General features: G+C 43.9%; 1 protein-coding gene across 1 annotated transcript; it reads right to left on the bottom strand.

Moving 5' to 3' along the window:
* Positions 1 to 1,911: 1,911 nt before the first annotated feature.
* LOC310794941 (CBY1-interacting BAR domain-containing protein 2-like) lies at positions 1,912 to 7,881 on the bottom strand (the record flags this gene model as incomplete). The annotated part of the gene is made up of 9 exons (XM_083656973.1): positions 1,912 to 2,100; positions 2,929 to 3,135; positions 3,565 to 3,678; positions 3,772 to 3,876; positions 3,941 to 3,976; positions 5,838 to 5,939; positions 6,544 to 6,612; positions 7,410 to 7,644; positions 7,862 to 7,881. The coding sequence occupies 9 exons, from the start codon at positions 7,879 to 7,881 to the stop codon at positions 1,912 to 1,914; spliced, it is 1,077 nt and encodes a 358-aa protein (XP_083513099.1).
* Between the last annotated feature and the right edge of the window lie 10,222 nt (positions 7,882 to 18,103).

Below are 18,103 nucleotides of genomic sequence, written 5' to 3'. Positions count from 1 at the left end.
TAACACGACACTTCCGGTCGCAACTAAAAATTAAACTTTTGTTGGTGAACATTTGAGAGCAAAACCAAATATACTTTATTTGTCCAAAAATGTATTTGTCATAGCAGCGTAAAGGCCCGAGCAAGATACACAAATACTAAACTTGCACTAGACAACGTGGGGAAATGACTACAATCGAATCGATTTTTAGTGACAAGCTAACCCTTTATTTTGAAGGCGAAATTGTTCGATTTCCGGCCTCACTCTGCGTATGGTCTAACTTGACGAGACACAGCTGTCATTCACTGTCCGATTTGTACGATTTCAACCAGTGCAGTGTTTGAACACATTGGTTATGTAAGGATACGGTTATTGACATAATATCTAGCAGTTTCCCATAGTATTTGGAAAGACTATAACATCAGACAGACTAAGATTATGGTGCAACTGCACAGCAGTGGTTCAGTCTCAACGTGGAGTCCAGGGACCACCAAGGGTCCTTGAGGGGGTTCGAGGGGGTCCCCAGCAAAGTTATCTTCACCATTTAATTTACAATAAGCTAACACAATTAGATAATGTAGAAGACTGGCTGTTTTGATCACAGTTTCTCTGTTATCTCTCTACCTACAACACAGATACTCTAGAACAGTCACAGCTTCTGTTATGTTTATACCAACAATACAGATAGCCTACTCGTCTTCTGGACATAATCTAACAATAAAGAATACTCTCAGATTTGGGTCAGAGACACTTCCAATTAACCTGACTCCGCCAGATGGGGGCGGCATTGTTCCACAAATTCAATTGTGACAGATGTCAGGCTGTGAAACAAATGTGAACCAAACTACATCCATCTGGCAGTGTCAGGTTAACTTCCAATGGGGCTCTGTCAGACTGTCACAATGTGGACTAATAAATAGGGGTCCTTGGCTTGATGAAAAAGGTTGAGAATCACTGCAGAAGCAGGTGTATGCTAACATGCTAACACTTTAACATGTTGAGTGAGAACAGACCACTAGAAGTCATTTTAAGCAGAGGCTGCTTAAGGGTGGTGACACTTTCATGTCACCACCTTCTCTCCCTTTAGGTCGTTTTACACTACAACAGACAGCAACACAGGCAGAAACACTGAACTTATTATTACATTTTATTATCTTATTATTATAAACCAAACATAAAAAATAACATCACCCTCTTTGCTTTGCTCATAAACCCTAAATATTGCATTATAAAACATATAAAACACATTTTAATCATATATAATATATATTTTATTGACACTGCAATTCCAATACAAAACAGCAGAGGATGCTGCAGCACCTGCAGCACCCTCACTTCCCACAGCCCTGCTGCTAGTGTTATCCACAGTAAGAAAGGTGACCCTTTAGTAGCCTAATGAAAGGTTGTTTAAGTGGATTTTTCATATCAATTTCAACATTTATGGCCTGAAGCTTCGACAATTTAAAAAACGAGAGAGTTGTTTATTATTTGGAATTATTTCAGATGTGCATTTTCCATCCCAGCTGAGCACAATGAACAAAGCTCCACAAGTATGATATTTGTTTCAAAACATTCTAGACACATTTGACATCTCTTTTGTGTAGGCTGGCTACTGGCTAATGTGTAAGGATGACACATTAAAGGAACAGCGCGTGCTGCTGAAGGGAGACAGAGCTATGCAGTCATCAGCACCTCTCACATGCTCTCAGCATGGTACAAACTACATAATGAATGCAAACATTTTACAGTGCTGGACTGTGGACTGTGTGTGTGTGTGTGTGTGTGTGTGTGTGTGTGTGTGTGTGTGTGTGTGTGTGTGTGTGTGTGTGTGTGTCTGTATGTGTGTGTGTGTGTGTGTGTGTGTGGTGTGTGTGTGTGTGTGTGTGTGTGTGTGTGTGTGTGTGTGTGTGTGTGCGTGTGCGTGCGTGCATGCTAATTTTGCTGTCTGTGTTTCTGAACATATTGAGCAGCATAAGACTGCCTGGTGTGCTGTGCCTCCTCTATCTCTGACTCATATAACTCTTCCTCTTCTTCTTCTTCTTCTTCTTCTTCTTCTTCCTCCTCCTCTTCCTCCTCTTCCTCCTCCACTTCTCTCTGGCGCTGGAGGGTCCTGGTACGGGGCTGCGGATGAAGTAAGGCCACAAAGTCACACTTAATCGTGTTACGATCCTGAACCAACAAAATCTGCTTCTTCTCACACTATGATGTGAGCCAGCCTGGTCGTCAGAATAAAATGTCTAGATTGTACATTTATGCAATGCACAGATACGTAGAATATCAACGTTTTTGAACCAAAAATGTGCACGTCACATATCTAGATACCTTTATATCAACATTATCCACTTTATTTCTAGCTGCCATGATGCCTGATGGGTGCTTCTTCCGCTTCCGGTGTAATTTTTTACACTGTTTTAACTTTTAAAAAACGTCTATGAGGATTTTACAGCAGAGCCATTCTGCTCTACAGCCGTGTTGTTCGGGTGCTGGGATAACGTAATGCATTGTGGGTAGTCGGCTACTGTGGCTAATGCTAGCGGCTAGCGTAATAGTTACTTTACATGGCAGTAAAACGCCACTGAATGACCAAATTGATTGAACTTTTAACCATTTCGAGTAACACTGTTTCCATATGGACCCCCAGCGTTGGTTAGTTATTTATAACGTGACTATATTTATAACTTTGATAAGGTACTCCAGTTTCCGGTTTATAATTCGGGTCTGCAGCCGAGTATAACAAAGGAAATGGCAAGCTGCAACAATAAGTCACGTTAAACCGGACCTTGTACCCACAATTATTTTTTACAGTGGGGCATTCAAAAATAAGGTGGATACGTTTTATTTCAAATTTACGTTGAGATTGTACATATCCGTGGATTGCAGAAACGTACAAATTGCCGACATTTTATTCTGGCGATTGGGTTGTTCATTCACATTTTGATAAGAGCTCACCCTTCTGGCTGTATCGGGGTACTGGCTGTGCTGGAAGCTGCTGTTTGGGCCCCTGGTGGAGGCCAACGTCGACCTGAAGCTCTGGTCCGTGGTGAAGGCACGAGCTGGGCTGGCATGGCGGGTCATGGAGGAAGCGGAGTGGCTGGACAGAGGGGTGTCCAGGGTCCCAGACAGAGGGCCAGACATCCTGATCCTTCCACTGAACAACTGCCGAGACAAGGAGACCACATCAGGCTGGGCGTCCTTAAACCAACCCGTCCACACAAGGAAAACGGAAACATTGGCCCATTTTCAAGGGGGTTAAAATTACAGATGTTTACGTATATATATAGGGCAGTGGTGGCCCAACCGTCAGAGAAGCGAGCTTGTAACCGGAAGGTCGTCGGTTCAATCCCCGGGACTGGCAGGATAAATCTGGGTGGGGAAAGTGAAAAGGCAGCGCTTGTCCCCTCCCTCATTACCACCACTGAGGTGCCCTTGAGCTGCTCAGTGGCCAGCAGATCAGACTGTGGTTGTACTGGGCAGCTTCCAGGTATGAATGTGTGTGTGAATGTGAACAGGGCGCCCCTGAAAAAGAGAGCATTGCTCTCAGTGAGACTCCCCCGAATAAAAAAAAATAAAAAAAGTTAGCTATACCTCCAGATCCTTGTGTATGTCCATGGCCTCCAGGTTTTGGAAGGTGTGCGTGTAGACCTCCAGGGCTTTGGAATGGAACAGCATCTCCACCGTAATGAAGTCGGTGAAGATCCTCTGCCAAAAGAGCAATGCATCAACGTGAGTTTTCCAATGAAGACACTGTTTGAGAATGCACGTACAGTACGCATCTGTCTATTTGAGACTGACTTTGATGTCCTCCAGTTTCTGTCGCTGGAAGTCATTGATGGTCTCCTCCAGCTGCCTGGTGCTGCGCTGGGCACTGTTGGTAGCCTTCTGGGCGTTCACCTCGGCCTGTCATTGACAACACACACACACACAGCCAGAGCCACTATAGAGACATCATCACTACACTTACCTTGTTGTAGTCTGATGGAGACGCCTTGAACGCCTGCTGCAGTGAAGGAATCGCATTACATTCATCACGTTACCTGAGACTGGAAGGTGTTGTCAAGAAAACACTTTCAAGTCTTTGTTGAGGGAGTTTCCTTCCATCACGAGCAGTGTTGGGGGTAGCTCATTACAAAAGTAACATATTACATGCAATATATTACTTTTAGCAGTAACTCAGTAATATAACTTATTATTACCAATGGGATTTCCAGTAATATTATACCAGTTACTTTGTCAAGTAACAAGTTACAAATTGATTTCTTTTTTTTCTTTCTTTTTTTATCAAAGCACATTTAAATAAATATACAATCATTTCCTAATCAAATTGTGTATTTTTAAGCAAATAACCACTATAGATGACAGTAACAAAGGAAAAGAATAACATTTCGAATTTTGGGCGTGTAACGACGCATTATGTAATAACTGCACATTATGTAATAAAATGCCAAAATGTAATAACATCTCACTTTCAATATGTAATAACGGCGCATTATGTAATAAAATGCGCAATATGTAATAAATCGCCTCAACGCAATATGTAATACCGTTTGACGCATTTTGTAATACATTTATTACATATTGCGCAGATTATTACATATTGCCGGGGTTGCATTTTTTCTGGTTGGAAATGTAATAAGTGGCCGCATTATGTAACAAAATTAGAAAATGCACTGACTTTGTCATGGGGGGGGGGGGGAGTAGGCTAATAAACATATTGTGTGTCAAAACCAGTCAAGCAACTATATATCTATAGTTGTTATTTTAGGCTACTTTATTTGATGTTATGGCAATTATTTTACTTATTGACTGTTCTACGTTAAGGAGATCATTATGTGTGATACGGTGTTATGTTATGCTATTGTGTTATGTGGATATTTCATGCCTGAGTGCGAGCAATCTTGTCCCAATTTCCCCCGGGGGTGCATCAGTCCGGTAAAACCCGACTTGCATTTCAGTGATAGAAGCGTGGTTGACATAGCCGCATTTACTGCCTCAATCCATAGATTACAGACTGCAATCCTCAACTCTTAATGGATTTCCTATGCAAGTCGGGTTTTACCGGACTGATGCACCCCCGGGGGAAATTGGGACAAGATTGCTCGCACTCAGGCATGAAATATCCACATAACACAATAGCATAACATACCACCGTATCACACAGTATCTCCTTAACGTAGAACAGTCAATAAGTAAAATAATTGCCATAACATCAAATAAAGTAGCCTAAAATAACAACTATATATATATAGTTGCTTGACTGGTTTTGACACATAATATGTTTATTAGCCTACCCCCCCCCCCCCATGACAAAGTCAGTGCATTTTCTAATTTTGTTACATAATGCGGCCACTTATTACATTTCCAACCAGAAAAAATGCAACCCCCGCAATATGTAATAATCTGCGCAATATGTAATAAATTTATTACAAAATGCGTCAAACGGTATTACATATTGCGTTGAGGCGATTTATTACATATTGCGCATTTTATTACATAATGCGCCGTTATTACATATTGAAAGTGAGATGTTATTACATTTTGGCATTTTATTACATAATGTGCAGTTATTACATAATGCGTCGTTACAGGGCCGTTTACACTGACTTTTTTCGGGATGATTCCGGGGCGGCGATGTCATTCTGCTGCTGCTGTTATTTTGGTGAAAGTAATGCAAAAGTAGTGTAATAAGTAACGAGAAATGCACGCATATATTGTTATCGGCAATCGGCCAAAAGAGTTGGAAAATATCGGCAAGAAATATCAAATATCGTGCATCCCTATAGCCCTGATAAATAGGGGTACAATTATGCCATAATTTCTTTCTTGTTAAAGAGAGTAAAATATCTATAGGGGAAGGATACAATGCTCTGCCTGTCTGCAGGGTTCTTCAGCCGGAGCTTCTCCAGTTTCTGCACTTCCTTCACTTCTCTGTTCCGATCAGCGCTGAACTTCTTCAGATCCGCCTGCATGAGAAGACTGTCAGCTTCAAACACACCTACGCCCCCTTTCCATAGTGGTGACAAGAGGCTGTGGTGTTTGCATGTGAGTGGGTGAGTGAGTGAGTGAGTGAGTGAGTGAGTGAGTGAGTGGGTGGGTGAATGGGTGAGTGAGTGAGTGAGTGGGTGAGTGGGTGGGTGAGTGAGTGAGTGAGTGAGTGTGTGTGTGTGTGTGTGTATGCCCGCCTTTTCCAGGCAGTGTCTGTATGTTTGTAATGAGAGAACATTCATCTTGTGTCATGGGAATAAGCTGTTAGGCCATGTTCAGACTAGGAGGCCAAATCTGATTTGTGAACTTTAATGACCTATTCATGATTCTATCCAGATTGGTTGTATGAGTCTGGACGCTCCAAGTCTGATTTGTGTCACTTGTCCCAAACCACATATGGAGGTCTGGAGACACAGATCCGACTTGAACACTTGCCCAAATCAGATTTGTGGCAGTGCGGACACTCTCCCAAATCAGATTTGGGAAACCAATCAAGATAATGATGATTAATGACTTTAACAGCAAATCGGATTTGCCTGTAGTGGGAACATGGCATTAGTTACACATCCATAGGCTACTCACCCTTTTGTTTTTGACGATGTCTCCATAGGCTTTGAGCGGAGCAACGACTCTACTCTCCAGCCGCTCGACCTGTGAAGAACAAAGACTCTCATCTTGACGACAACCGCATGTTAAAGAGCTGGAGAAGATACATGTATGGATGGTCGTTTATTATAGACCAGAGCCAGCCGTGTACTGTATATAGAAGAGTCGCGACATCTCCATTCATTCCAATGGACCAGTTTTTTTACTTTCAAGAGTTCCAGGAAGTAAGGTCCTGCATTAAGCAGCACTGTCGAGTTGCAGCAAAATGGACAGTTTGTGTTGTACTCTGAAAGTTTTTTTTTAAATCAAATTGTACATTATCAGCTTTATTTTAGCATTCAAAAGTAGCACGAGACCCCTTCCTGGCTGTTCATTGGCTAATGAGTCACGCATTCTGGTCGTCCGCTGACGCCACTCTCTCTCTAAATTGCTCTGCTATAGACTAAAGATGGGATATTATATTGAAATTCAATATATCACAATACTGTGTCAATATGTATTGTGGGGCCTAAAAATGAATCATATTAGCTCCATGTTATTCTGCTGCAGTAATCACAAATTAGCCTGTGAGAGCAAAATTATTGATTGATTGTTTATTAATTGGTTGTTGATCATTATCGATAATGATCAATAACCAATTAATAAGCAATCAATCAATAATGTTGCTCTCACAAGCCGCTTGACCATCACAATTCCACCAAATGACATTCTAGCAGCCAGTGGCATTGCTCGAAATATTTGCGTCTCAGAAATAAACGCAATTCTGCACAGTCAGTCATTTAACTTTTAGTTACTACATTCATTGACTCGTGGTTGTATCAAATCTTGGACCCCTGCCTGACCTGAGCCTGCCTGTAGTCCTGCACCATGGCCAGGTCTTCAGCCAGGTTCCTCAGGCCGATGCGGAGCTCCGGGTCCTCTGTGCCAGAGAAGTGAAAGAGCTGCGCCACCAGCTGGTCCACCCTGTCCCTCAGCTTAGCCGTCTTCCTGGTGTAAGACGCCAGCAGAGAGCAGAACAGGCCCAGGTACTTCTCGGCGTGGCTCACCGTCTGCTCCATGCTCTTCACCTGCACATCTCTGGTTGCACACATAGATGGCGGTAAGACGCTAAAACAATCCACTGTGGTGTCATTTTTAAAGAGTTTGGCCACCTCTGTTTTGAGGGTGAGCAGCTATAGCAGAAGAAGAGTTGTTTCCTCCTTTTTCTTATCTCCCTTGTGAAACAGTCCACCGTTATCTTTAGCCTGGATCATGCAGCCCATATGTGTGGATGAAGGAAAGCGGTGAATCCTACCTGGAGAAGAGGCCGTTCATGTTTGTTGTGTTGAGTGCTCCTGAGTCCTGCTCCGCTGGTTCTTGGCTGCTTCTCACCTGCCCCCCAGGTAACCGGAAAGGCTGTTGCCATGGAAGCATCAACAACAGTGTGTGGTGGAGGTGGATATGATGGGCCTATAGCTAGCCACACGGTGGCAGCAGAGCAGAAGGAGGCTGTACTCTCACCCCTCTAGGGGCCAATGAGGAGTCTTGGTGAAACTGCTGTATTAAAAACCTCCTCCTCAAGTCCCCAAACACAGCCTTATGAAACTTTACAACCACAAACTAGAGACCCACAAACTAGAGACCCAGGGAATTCAGGCTATCTGATTGTATAGCATTATATTGGCAATAAGGGGGTTTCTGAGCAATTTCCAGAACAGAAGTGCTTGCCACCCCTATCGCTGAAAAATACAATTCTCAGAGAAATCTCCAAATTTCAAAGGTTTTTGATCCCAAATCACAGCATGCATTTTTCTACTGTGTTTCTCAGGGTAGTGTGGTATTTTGGAGGGATATCAGTTGGCCGCCTGCACCACCATGGTCAAAATATGTGAATTGTCACCTTTTTTCATTTAAATAGATAATAACATTGGATATTTTAATGATAATATACTGTCCCTGTGGAAATGTCCCTGATTTTTATTTGAGATCTGGTCATTTTATCTCAGACTCACCTCGCCTGTACAGTGTGTGTTGTATTCAGGGGTGTAGTGGTAAATACAGAGGTGGGTAAACTATCCAAGGTGAGTAGTTTACCCACCATGTTTCCCCTCATTGATTGATACAGTTGATCATAAACTATGTGAGTATTGAGTAAACTCTCTCTCTGCCTCATTTCAAAGAGGTGACTTTGACGCCCTGGAGTTTGCCTTTCGGGGAGTTTTATGAGGCTTCGAAGTCACCCATCATAAATTGACAGTGTCAACATACAGGACAGTAAACGACCCCCACACTTGCTCTTGGTTAAATTATCTTGTCAAAATTGTATTGCAATAACTTTTGCATTTCAAAATTCAAAATTAGTGCTTCCTTAAGTCAAGTCAAGTCAAGTTTATTTGTATAGCACATTTCATACACAGAGGCAATTCAAAGTGCTTCACATAAAATGGTTGACAGGAAAATAAAAGAATAAAAGAAGAGAATAAAATGGACATTTAAAAGCATCACAACAAAACTTTAAAAAAGAGTATAAAAAGTGCATTAAGCAACAGGCGCAGCAGTTGCAAAAAGAGCTAAAAACTTATAGAGGACTCAATGGGTTTGCATAATAGAATAAATCAATTTATCTATATTGAGTCCCCCGACATCATGACTATATAAGAAACATGACTACACAACACACACATAAAACTCAGGTCTGGGTACGGTGTCCTCTTTTCCTCTATACTGCAGTTTGGACGCCAAGCATACCCCCGCTTGTACCTTGCGTCATCTGTTGCCCGTCAACAAACAGGCCGTTTTTTTTCTCTAAACCTTGCTTAAAACGAGTACGGCTCTAGTAAGCTCCCCTTACGCGTGCGTCCCTCCTGTCGCATCACCTCACCCTCTTGTGAGTATATCCGTAACCATCCCCCAGACCTGCAGCGCAACACTCAGGTCTGGGTACAGTGTCCTCTTTTCCTCTATACTGCAGTTTGGACGCCAAGCATACCCCCGCTTGTACCTCGCGTCATCTGTTGCCCGTCGACAAACAGGCCGTTTTTTTTTCTCTAAACCTTGCTTAAAACGAGTACGGCTCAAGTAAGCTCCCCTTACGCATGCGTAAATCCATATTACGGAACCATCCCTCAGACCTGCAGCTTTTAGCAGTAATTACAATCATCTATGTTTTAGAACCAATTATATAATAGTGATTGAGAAACAGCTGTCAGCAGTTAAAAGCGACGGTAAACATCAAAGTATTTAGTCTATTTTTAAAAGTAAGTAGTTGGGGCAGATCTGAGGTCTTCAGGCAATGTGTTCCAGCTAGCAGAAGCATAGTGGGTAAATGCGGCCTTCCCATGATTTGATTTGATCCTAGAGACAGTTAATAAGCTGGACCCTGCTGACCTGAGAGGTCTAGACGGTTCGTAGCGTGGGAGCAATTCAGCGATATATATGATCAGCTTTCTTAGTCTTCGTTAGAACTCTAAGGTAACTTAAAGGTAATGTTACATCTTCGTTGGCTCTACGAATGTGTGACGTCACACAGAATGAATAATAGTGACATCATCAGTGATGTCAAAACGCCTACTTACCCATTGTGACATCATCAGTGATGTCATAAATCATTTTATGCTGGTGTATATTAGCCAAGAAGAAGTACAGGGGAACACAATCTTGTACAAGGAGGTTGAGGACCACGAGACGGAGCTAGAAGAATGGGCAGAAAGAAGAAGATCCAAATGATGACAGGGGAAGAAGATCTGGATCAGAGGATGGAGGACACTGGAGGTCTTGATAGCAAGAAGGAGAAAAGGAAATGGGAGGATTTGAGTGACTCTGATGATTCGGTGGAGGTAAGGAACACAGCCATGGTTAAGTTGCTCTCTCCACGACCTCTCAATCAGTCATGTGAGCCAACAAAGAAAAAGAAAAGTCGCTTCATGCCGCTAAAAACAGAAAGAGTTGGGGAGAAGTTAAAGAGACTGCAGGAGAAGATGGCTGAAGCAGGCCACAGCTACACCCTGGCAGGGCCTATGGACATCAGCCAGCCACAGCGAGGTGCGGCCAGAGCGTGGCCGAACACCCAGTCACCTTACTATTCTATCGCTCATATGATGGCTGCACCCTGCAGTCAGTCAGCTTCCAACACCTCATTTCTACCCATCAACTTCTACCAGACCAGCCCAGCTGCAGAAGAAGCAGCAATCTCCAAACCTTGTGGTGAGAACTTCCAGTTTCCAACCTACCAAGCCCTCCCTCTTGCCGCCGGACATCAAAGCTTCATGGACTTCCTAAACCCGCTACTTTGGGACACAGCCATGGGTGAGTTTCTCTCTCCAGGACCTCTCAGTCATGTGGAGAGTGATTTTGATGGCCGGGACACCACAGTGCCAGTGCTTCACACCTCACTTCTACCCAACAGTCTGGAGTGTACAGGAGAAGCAGCAAGGTTCTCCAAAGTTTATCAAGACCTCCCTCTTCCCACCGGAGACGAAGACCTGATGGACCTCCTCAACACAGCATTTCCAGAAAGTGTCATGGACGCCCTCATGAAGGCGGTTTGCTCACTTTCAGACATTGTCATGGAAGCCAGCATGGAGGAGTTTCTCAGTTATATGGACAGTGGTTCTTCTGATGGCCAGGACACCACCACAGTGCCAGCGCTTCAAGAGGCTCAAGGGGGGTCATCGAGGGTGGGAAAGGAACCTGAGAGCCAAGGCCAGACAGTGGAGGCTTCCCTGGAGAGTCCCTGTGTCACAACCACCCAGCCATGGGCCAGTCCTGTAGGGACGGGAGCTGTCCGAGGTGCTGAACACAGCGGTGCCTCAGATCCTGGAGTCCCATCCGCTGCTATCCAAGATACTCACCAGGATTCCCCAGCCACCCATCGTTTCTCTAGAAGATGTGCAGGCTTGCTGCCGGAAACAATAGGCTGGGAAACCATAGGACACTTTTGAAATGTAATAGATTTATTTCAAAAAGTAAATAGGACATTTTTGAAATGTAATAAAGATTTATTTAAAAAAGTAAATAGGACATTTTTGAAATGTAATAAAGATTTGATTAAAAAGTAAACAATATGGTGGCTCGTGTGAAGTGTGTGTTGAGCTGTGAACAAACCTGTCGCTCCAGCAATTGTGATGTAATCAATGATGTCACTCGAGCAATTAGTCATCACTCATGTCACTCGCGCAAGTGTGACGTCACCGGTGATGTCACTCGAGCAATTGGGATGTCATCAGTGATGTCACTCGAACAATTGCGATGTCATTACTGATATCATCAGTGATTGTCATCAGCTGTAATGTCATCAGTGCAGCTAGAAATGAGCATGAAGCTACATATTTCTAGTCCTCATAATTAATAGAAATCCAAACCAAAGCAAAATTATTAAATGTAATGAACTGACAACACTGTTCTCACTCCGAGCGTGTAGCATATTGACACTTTGTCCCGTCCCTTGTGCGTCGCTTGTTACTAACACGGTACCCTTGAGCGACCCATGAAACGACTTGGGCTTTCCGACTAAACTCCAATGTAAACCCATGGAAGTCATCTTTGACGCTCATTGCAACTGCTCCCCCGTTAGGGTCTGGGGGAAGGTTAGGTTTAGGCGTGGGGGGTGGGAGTGGTTAGGGTTAGGGTTAGGGTCTGGGGGAGGTTAGGTTTAGGCATGGGGGTGGGAGAGGTTAGGTTTAGGTGGGAGCAATTCAGCAATGTATTTTGGCCCTAGGCCATTAAGTGATTTATAGGCTAATAACAGTATTTTAAAATCTATTCTATGACACACTGGCAACCAGTGTAAGGAACTGGAGTGATATGATGAGCTTTCTTAGTCTTCGTTAGAACTCTAAGGTAACTTAAAGGTAATGTTACATCTTCGTCGGCTCTACGAATGTGTGACGTCACACAGAATGAATAATAGTGACATCATCAGTGATGTCAAAACTCCTTACCCATTGTGACATCATCAGTGATGTCATAAATCCTTTTATGCTGGTGTAAGAAGAAGAAGCCAAGCCAAGAAGAAGTACAGGGGAACACAGTGTTGTACAAGGAGGTTGAGGACCACGAGACGGAGCTAGAAGAATGGGCAGAAAGAAGAAGATCCGACTGATGACAGGGGAAGAAGATCTGGATCAGAGGATGGAGGACACTGGAGGTCTTGATAGCAAGAAGGAGAAAAGGAAATGGGAGGATTTGAGTGACTCTGATGATTCGGTGGAGGTAAGGAACACAGCCATGGTTAAGTTGCTCTCTCCGCGACCTCTCAATCAGTCATGTGAGCCAACAAAGAAAAAGAAAAGTCGCTTCATGCCGCTAAAAACAGAAAGAGTTGGCGAGAAGTTAAAGAGACTGCAGGAGAAGATGGCTGAAGCAGGCCACAGCTACACCCTGGCAGGGCCTATGGACATCAGCCAGCCACAGCGAGGTGCGGGCAGAGCGTGGCCGAACACCCAGTCGCCTTACTATTCTATCGCTCATATGATGGCTGCACCCTGCAGTCAGTCAGCTTCCAACACCTCATTTCTACCCATCAACTTCTACCTCACCAGCCCAGCTGCAGAAGAAGCAGCAATGATCTCCAAACCTTGTGGTGAGAACTTCCAGTTTCCAACCTACCAAGCCCTCCCTCTTGCCGCCGGACATCAAAGCTTCATGGACTTCCTAAACCCGCTACTTTGGGACACAGCCATGGGTGAGTTTCTCTCTCCAGGACCTCTCAGTTATGTGGAGAGTGATTTTGATGGCCGGGACACCACAGTGCCAGTGCTTCACACCTCACTTCTACCCAACAGTCTGGAGTGTACAGGAGAAGCAGCAAGGTTCTCCAAAGTTTATCAAGACCTCCCTCTTCCCGCCGGAGACGAAGACCTGATGGACCTCCTCAACACAGCATTTCCAGAAAGTGTCAGGGACGCCCTCATGAAGGCGGTTTGCTCACTTTCAGACATTGTCATGGAGGCCAGCATGGAGGAGTTTCTCAGTTATATGGACAGTGGTTTTTCTGATGGCCAGCACACCACCACAGTGCCAGCGCTTCAAGAGGCTCAAGGGGGGTCATCGAGGGTGGGAACGGAACCTGAGAGGCAAGACCAGACAGTGGAGGCTTCCCTGGAGAGTCCCTGTGTCACAACCACCCAGCCATGGGCCGGTCCTGTAGGGACGGGAGCTGTCCGAGGTGCTGAATACAGCGGTGCCTCAGATCCTGGAGTCCCATCCGCTGCTATCCAAGGTACTCACCAGGATTCCCCAGCCACCCATCGTTTCTCTAGAAGATGTGCTGGCTTGCTGCCGGAAACAATAGGCTGGGAAAGAATAGGACATTTTTGAGATGTAATAAAGATTTATTTTAAAAAGTAAATATGAAATTTTTGAAATGTAATAAAGATTTATTTAAAAAAGTAAATAGGACATTTTTGAAATAAAGATTTGATTAAAAAGTAAACAATATGGTGGCTCGTGTGAAGTGTGTGTTGGGCTGTGAACAAACCTGTCGCTCCAGCAATTGTGATGTAATCAATGATGTCACTCGAGCAATTATGTCATCACTCATGTCACTCGCGCAAGTGTGACGTCACCGGTGATGTCACTCGAGCAATTGGGATGTCATCAGTGATGTCACTCGAACAATTGCGATGTCATCACTGATATCATCAGTGATTGTCATCAGCTGTGATGTCATCAGTGCAGCTAGAAATGAGCATGTGAAGCTACATATTTCTAGTCCTCACAATTAATAGAAATCCAAACTAATTATTAAATGTAATGATAATGAACTGAAGGCCACAACAAAAATGTCCTCTTTTCCTAGAGTTTTAGAGAATGAATCATGTCAAAGGCCGGGACAAAATACATTTGAGAGGAACTAGGGTTTCAGCCCCGTTTCTTTTGCAGTTAACAATTGCTGTCACTGTTGTGGGAAACTACACTTCTGATTTGCCATCTTTTATATGTCGATGCCTCTGACCCTTTCTGTGCCAGAGAAGTTAGTGAAATAATGAGACTGAATTTCTGAGTCCACACTATAAACTAGAACGACCGCAACGCGGACTTATGCCTCCGCCATTAGTTAATTCTTCAGTCCAAATCGCCATTTGAGGCAAACTGGTAGAAATTCCGTCAAGGCGCTCCTGAGATGTTGCGTTACAGAGCTTGGAAATTGGGTGTGTGAGGTCATAGTGACCTTGAACTTTAACCACCAAAATGTAAAATGTTCATCCTTGAGTCCAAGTGGACGTTTGAGCCAAATCAGAAGAAATTCTATCAAGCCGTTCTTGAGATATTGCGTTATCCAACTTGGGAATGGCGTTCGTGAGGTCACAGTGACCTTGAAGTTTGACCACCAAAATGTAATCAGTTCATCCTTGAGGCCAAGTTAATGTTTGAGGCAAATTTGATGAAATTCCGTCAAGGCATTCCTGAGATATGGCGTTAACAAGCTTGAAAATGGTGTTGGAGAGGTCACAGTGACCTTGACCTTTGATCACCAAAATGTAATCCTTTCATCCTTGCGCCCAAGTCGACGTTTGAGCCAAATGTGCAGAAATTCCATCAAGCCGTTCTTGAGATATCGCTTTAACGAACTTGGGAATGGCATTCGTGAGGTCACAGTGACCTTGACCTTTGACCACGAAAATCGAATCAGTTCATCCTTGAGTCCAAGTCGATGTTTGAGGCAAATTTGATGAAACTCCGTCAAGGCATTCCTGAGATATCGCGTTAACAAGCTGGAAAATGGCATTTGAGAGGTCACAGTGACCTTGACCTTTGACCACCAAAATCTAATCAGTTCATCCTTGAGTCCAAGTCGATGTTTGAGACAATTTTGATTAAATTCCGTCAAGGCATTCCTGAGATATCGCGTTAACAAGCTTGAAAATGGCTTTCGAGAGGTCACAGTGACCTTGACCTTTGACCTTTGACCACCAAAATCTAATCAGATCATCCTTGAGTCCAAGTCGATGTTTGAGGCAAATTTGATGAAATTCCGTCAAGGCGTTCCTCAGATATCGCGTTAACAAACATCGTACGGACGGACATACGTACGGACGGACGGACGTACGTACGTACGGACAACCCGGATCCATAATGCCTCCGGCCTGGGTATCGCCGGCGGAGGCATAAAAAGGATCTCTCTCTCTAATTTGTGTTGCATATTTTCTAGAATGTAACGGTAACCAATCAGAGGGAACATTAAGAATCAAATCAAGGTGCGTCCTGGTGGCTCACCTGGTAGGCACGTGTACGACGGAAACAGTCCTTCGCGCGGCCGGCGTGGGTTCGAATCTGACCCCCATCCCCTCTCTCTCTCCTTTCCTGTCACTGTCCTATCTAAATACAGGCAAAGAATGCCCCAAAAAAAAGAAGAATCAAATCAAGGTAAATTGAACAGTTGATTCTTTCTGTTCCGTATGTATCTATGTTCAGCCGCCGCGCCAGGACCTGTTTTTATACAGATGTGACGCTTCGCTGCTGATCCACGATTGGTCGAGCGAGACGTGATGAGCCAAACAAAGCCATAACCATCCTAAAGACCTCAATCCAGTTACTAACCTAATAGGTTCACGCCGTTAGGTCTGTGAATTTATTGTCTTGAATTTGTATTCATCTGACATAATAGCCAATCAACTATAGACCTATGACGCATATGGAGGACCGTGCGTAAAAGGCGCACAACAGGGTGCCACAAGGAATAATAATTAACTGCCTTAGAGCACCTATCAAAACAAACACGTAGATATTTTACAACAAACCTGCAAAATATCATCATCATCATCATCATAATAATCATAAGATGATGATGATGAAGATGAAGATGAAGAAGAATAATAACACACACTCTCAATCTGTGTGTGCGTGCGTGAGAGTGTGTGTGTGATAAAGTTGGCCAATCAACTGCACATGGGTACTGAGTATTGGCATAGGCAGACTGACAAAGTAGACATTTTAATTCCCCCACATTTAAGCTGTTTAAAACATGTATGCCTTCGGCATCCTAGAAGAAAATTGCGGGCGGGACATGCCGTCATTATCCTGGGAAAAGAATATCGCACCCAGATTCCTTGGTGCAGTTTGGCCTTGGGGTCACACCTGTAGCCAGGGGAGCAGCAGAGGAAGTCTGCGGCTGAGCAGGTAATCGGGAGGCATTTACTCATCAGCATGGTGAGTCAGTTTGGACCAGAGGAGCGAGCAGACAACACCTCTCTCTCTGACTTCCACCAAGAGGCTGCTAAGAAGATCATCGTTTCAAGTGAGTCTCTATTATCACTGGGGGGAAAGCTGGGTCCCACAAAGGTGATCAGAAAGGCTCAGCGTTCTCTCTCTGCTCTGCCCACAGGACAGCGAGAGCGCCCTTTATTGAGGAGGCTAAAAGCCAGAGACGCCGGACGGGAGGAGTCTTCAGTTAACCTTTGACCCCTTCCCCCTGAAACCTTTATTAAAGACACTTTAATATATGTTTAATGTAATTTGTATCAGTGTTTCCTATTTTATTGTGAATCTTGACTTCACGTCCCCGGGTTTGTGTGTGTCAGTGTGTGTGTATCTGTCCATCCTTTTAGCCCCATCCATGGGCCACACACACACACACACACACACACACACACACACACACACACACACACACACACACACACACACACACACACACACACACACACACACACACACACACACACACACACACACACACACACACCAAACGTTCTACAACAAACGCAGGTGTTGGTTTGGTGGCTGTCGGTCCTTGTTTGGAGATGTTTGGTCAGATTTGACATGTTCAATCCTCGTTTGTCCATGTTTAGGCCATGTCACACCAATCAAACATGTTTGATTGGTGTGACATGGGCTTAACGTACCCGTCATGCCCGTTCATGTCTATTGTTTGGTTACTATTAGAAATTTCTCACCCCAGCTCTGTAGCCCAGTGTTTCCCAACCAGGGGTACGTGTACCCCTAAGGGTACTTGAGCAGCTTGCAGGGGGTACTTGGAAAGATTGTGATTACAATGTATTTCCAAAATGATAAAAACTGATTGAAAACTGAACCAATTGAAAACTGTCAAAATTGTATTAAAGAGGAGTCATTCAAATTATTTTCATTTAATGAGATGTGTTAGAGAGGCCTACTAAAAGTTTAATATAAGTTTAATATAACAACTTTAGGAGAATTATGGACACACATGAGTGAGGGGGTACTATCGGCATGGTAAAACAGCTCAAGGGGTACATAACACAAAAATGGTTGGGAACCACTGCTGTAGCCTACCAGTAATGGGAAGTGGAGGCAGGTGAATAATGTTCAAAGTGTACCACTGTAATGCCTTTCTATCTTATAGAAAAACCAATACACACACACACGCACAAACGGCGCAGTGCCTTTTTCTTCCGCTATGGGGCGCAAAGATCAGACACATCTGGTTAACAAAGCCAAATAGTGATGATGATGGCCTTTGTGAGTTTCAGCATGCCACTTTGTGGAAGCATGATAGCTTTGGACACTCCTTTAAACGAGCCCATTGCAATTTGGGTAACACCTCATAATACTGTAACACAAAAAATGGGTAGTTACT

The sequence above is a fragment of the Poromitra crassiceps genome (genome assembly GCF_964638095.1).
Source record: "Poromitra crassiceps genome assembly, chromosome: 20".
In the NCBI taxonomy this organism is placed as follows: Eukaryota; Metazoa; Chordata; class Actinopteri; order Beryciformes; family Melamphaidae; genus Poromitra; species Poromitra crassiceps.
Note: the sequence above shows the minus strand (reverse complement) of the source record. Positions and strands in the feature narration are given on the sequence as shown.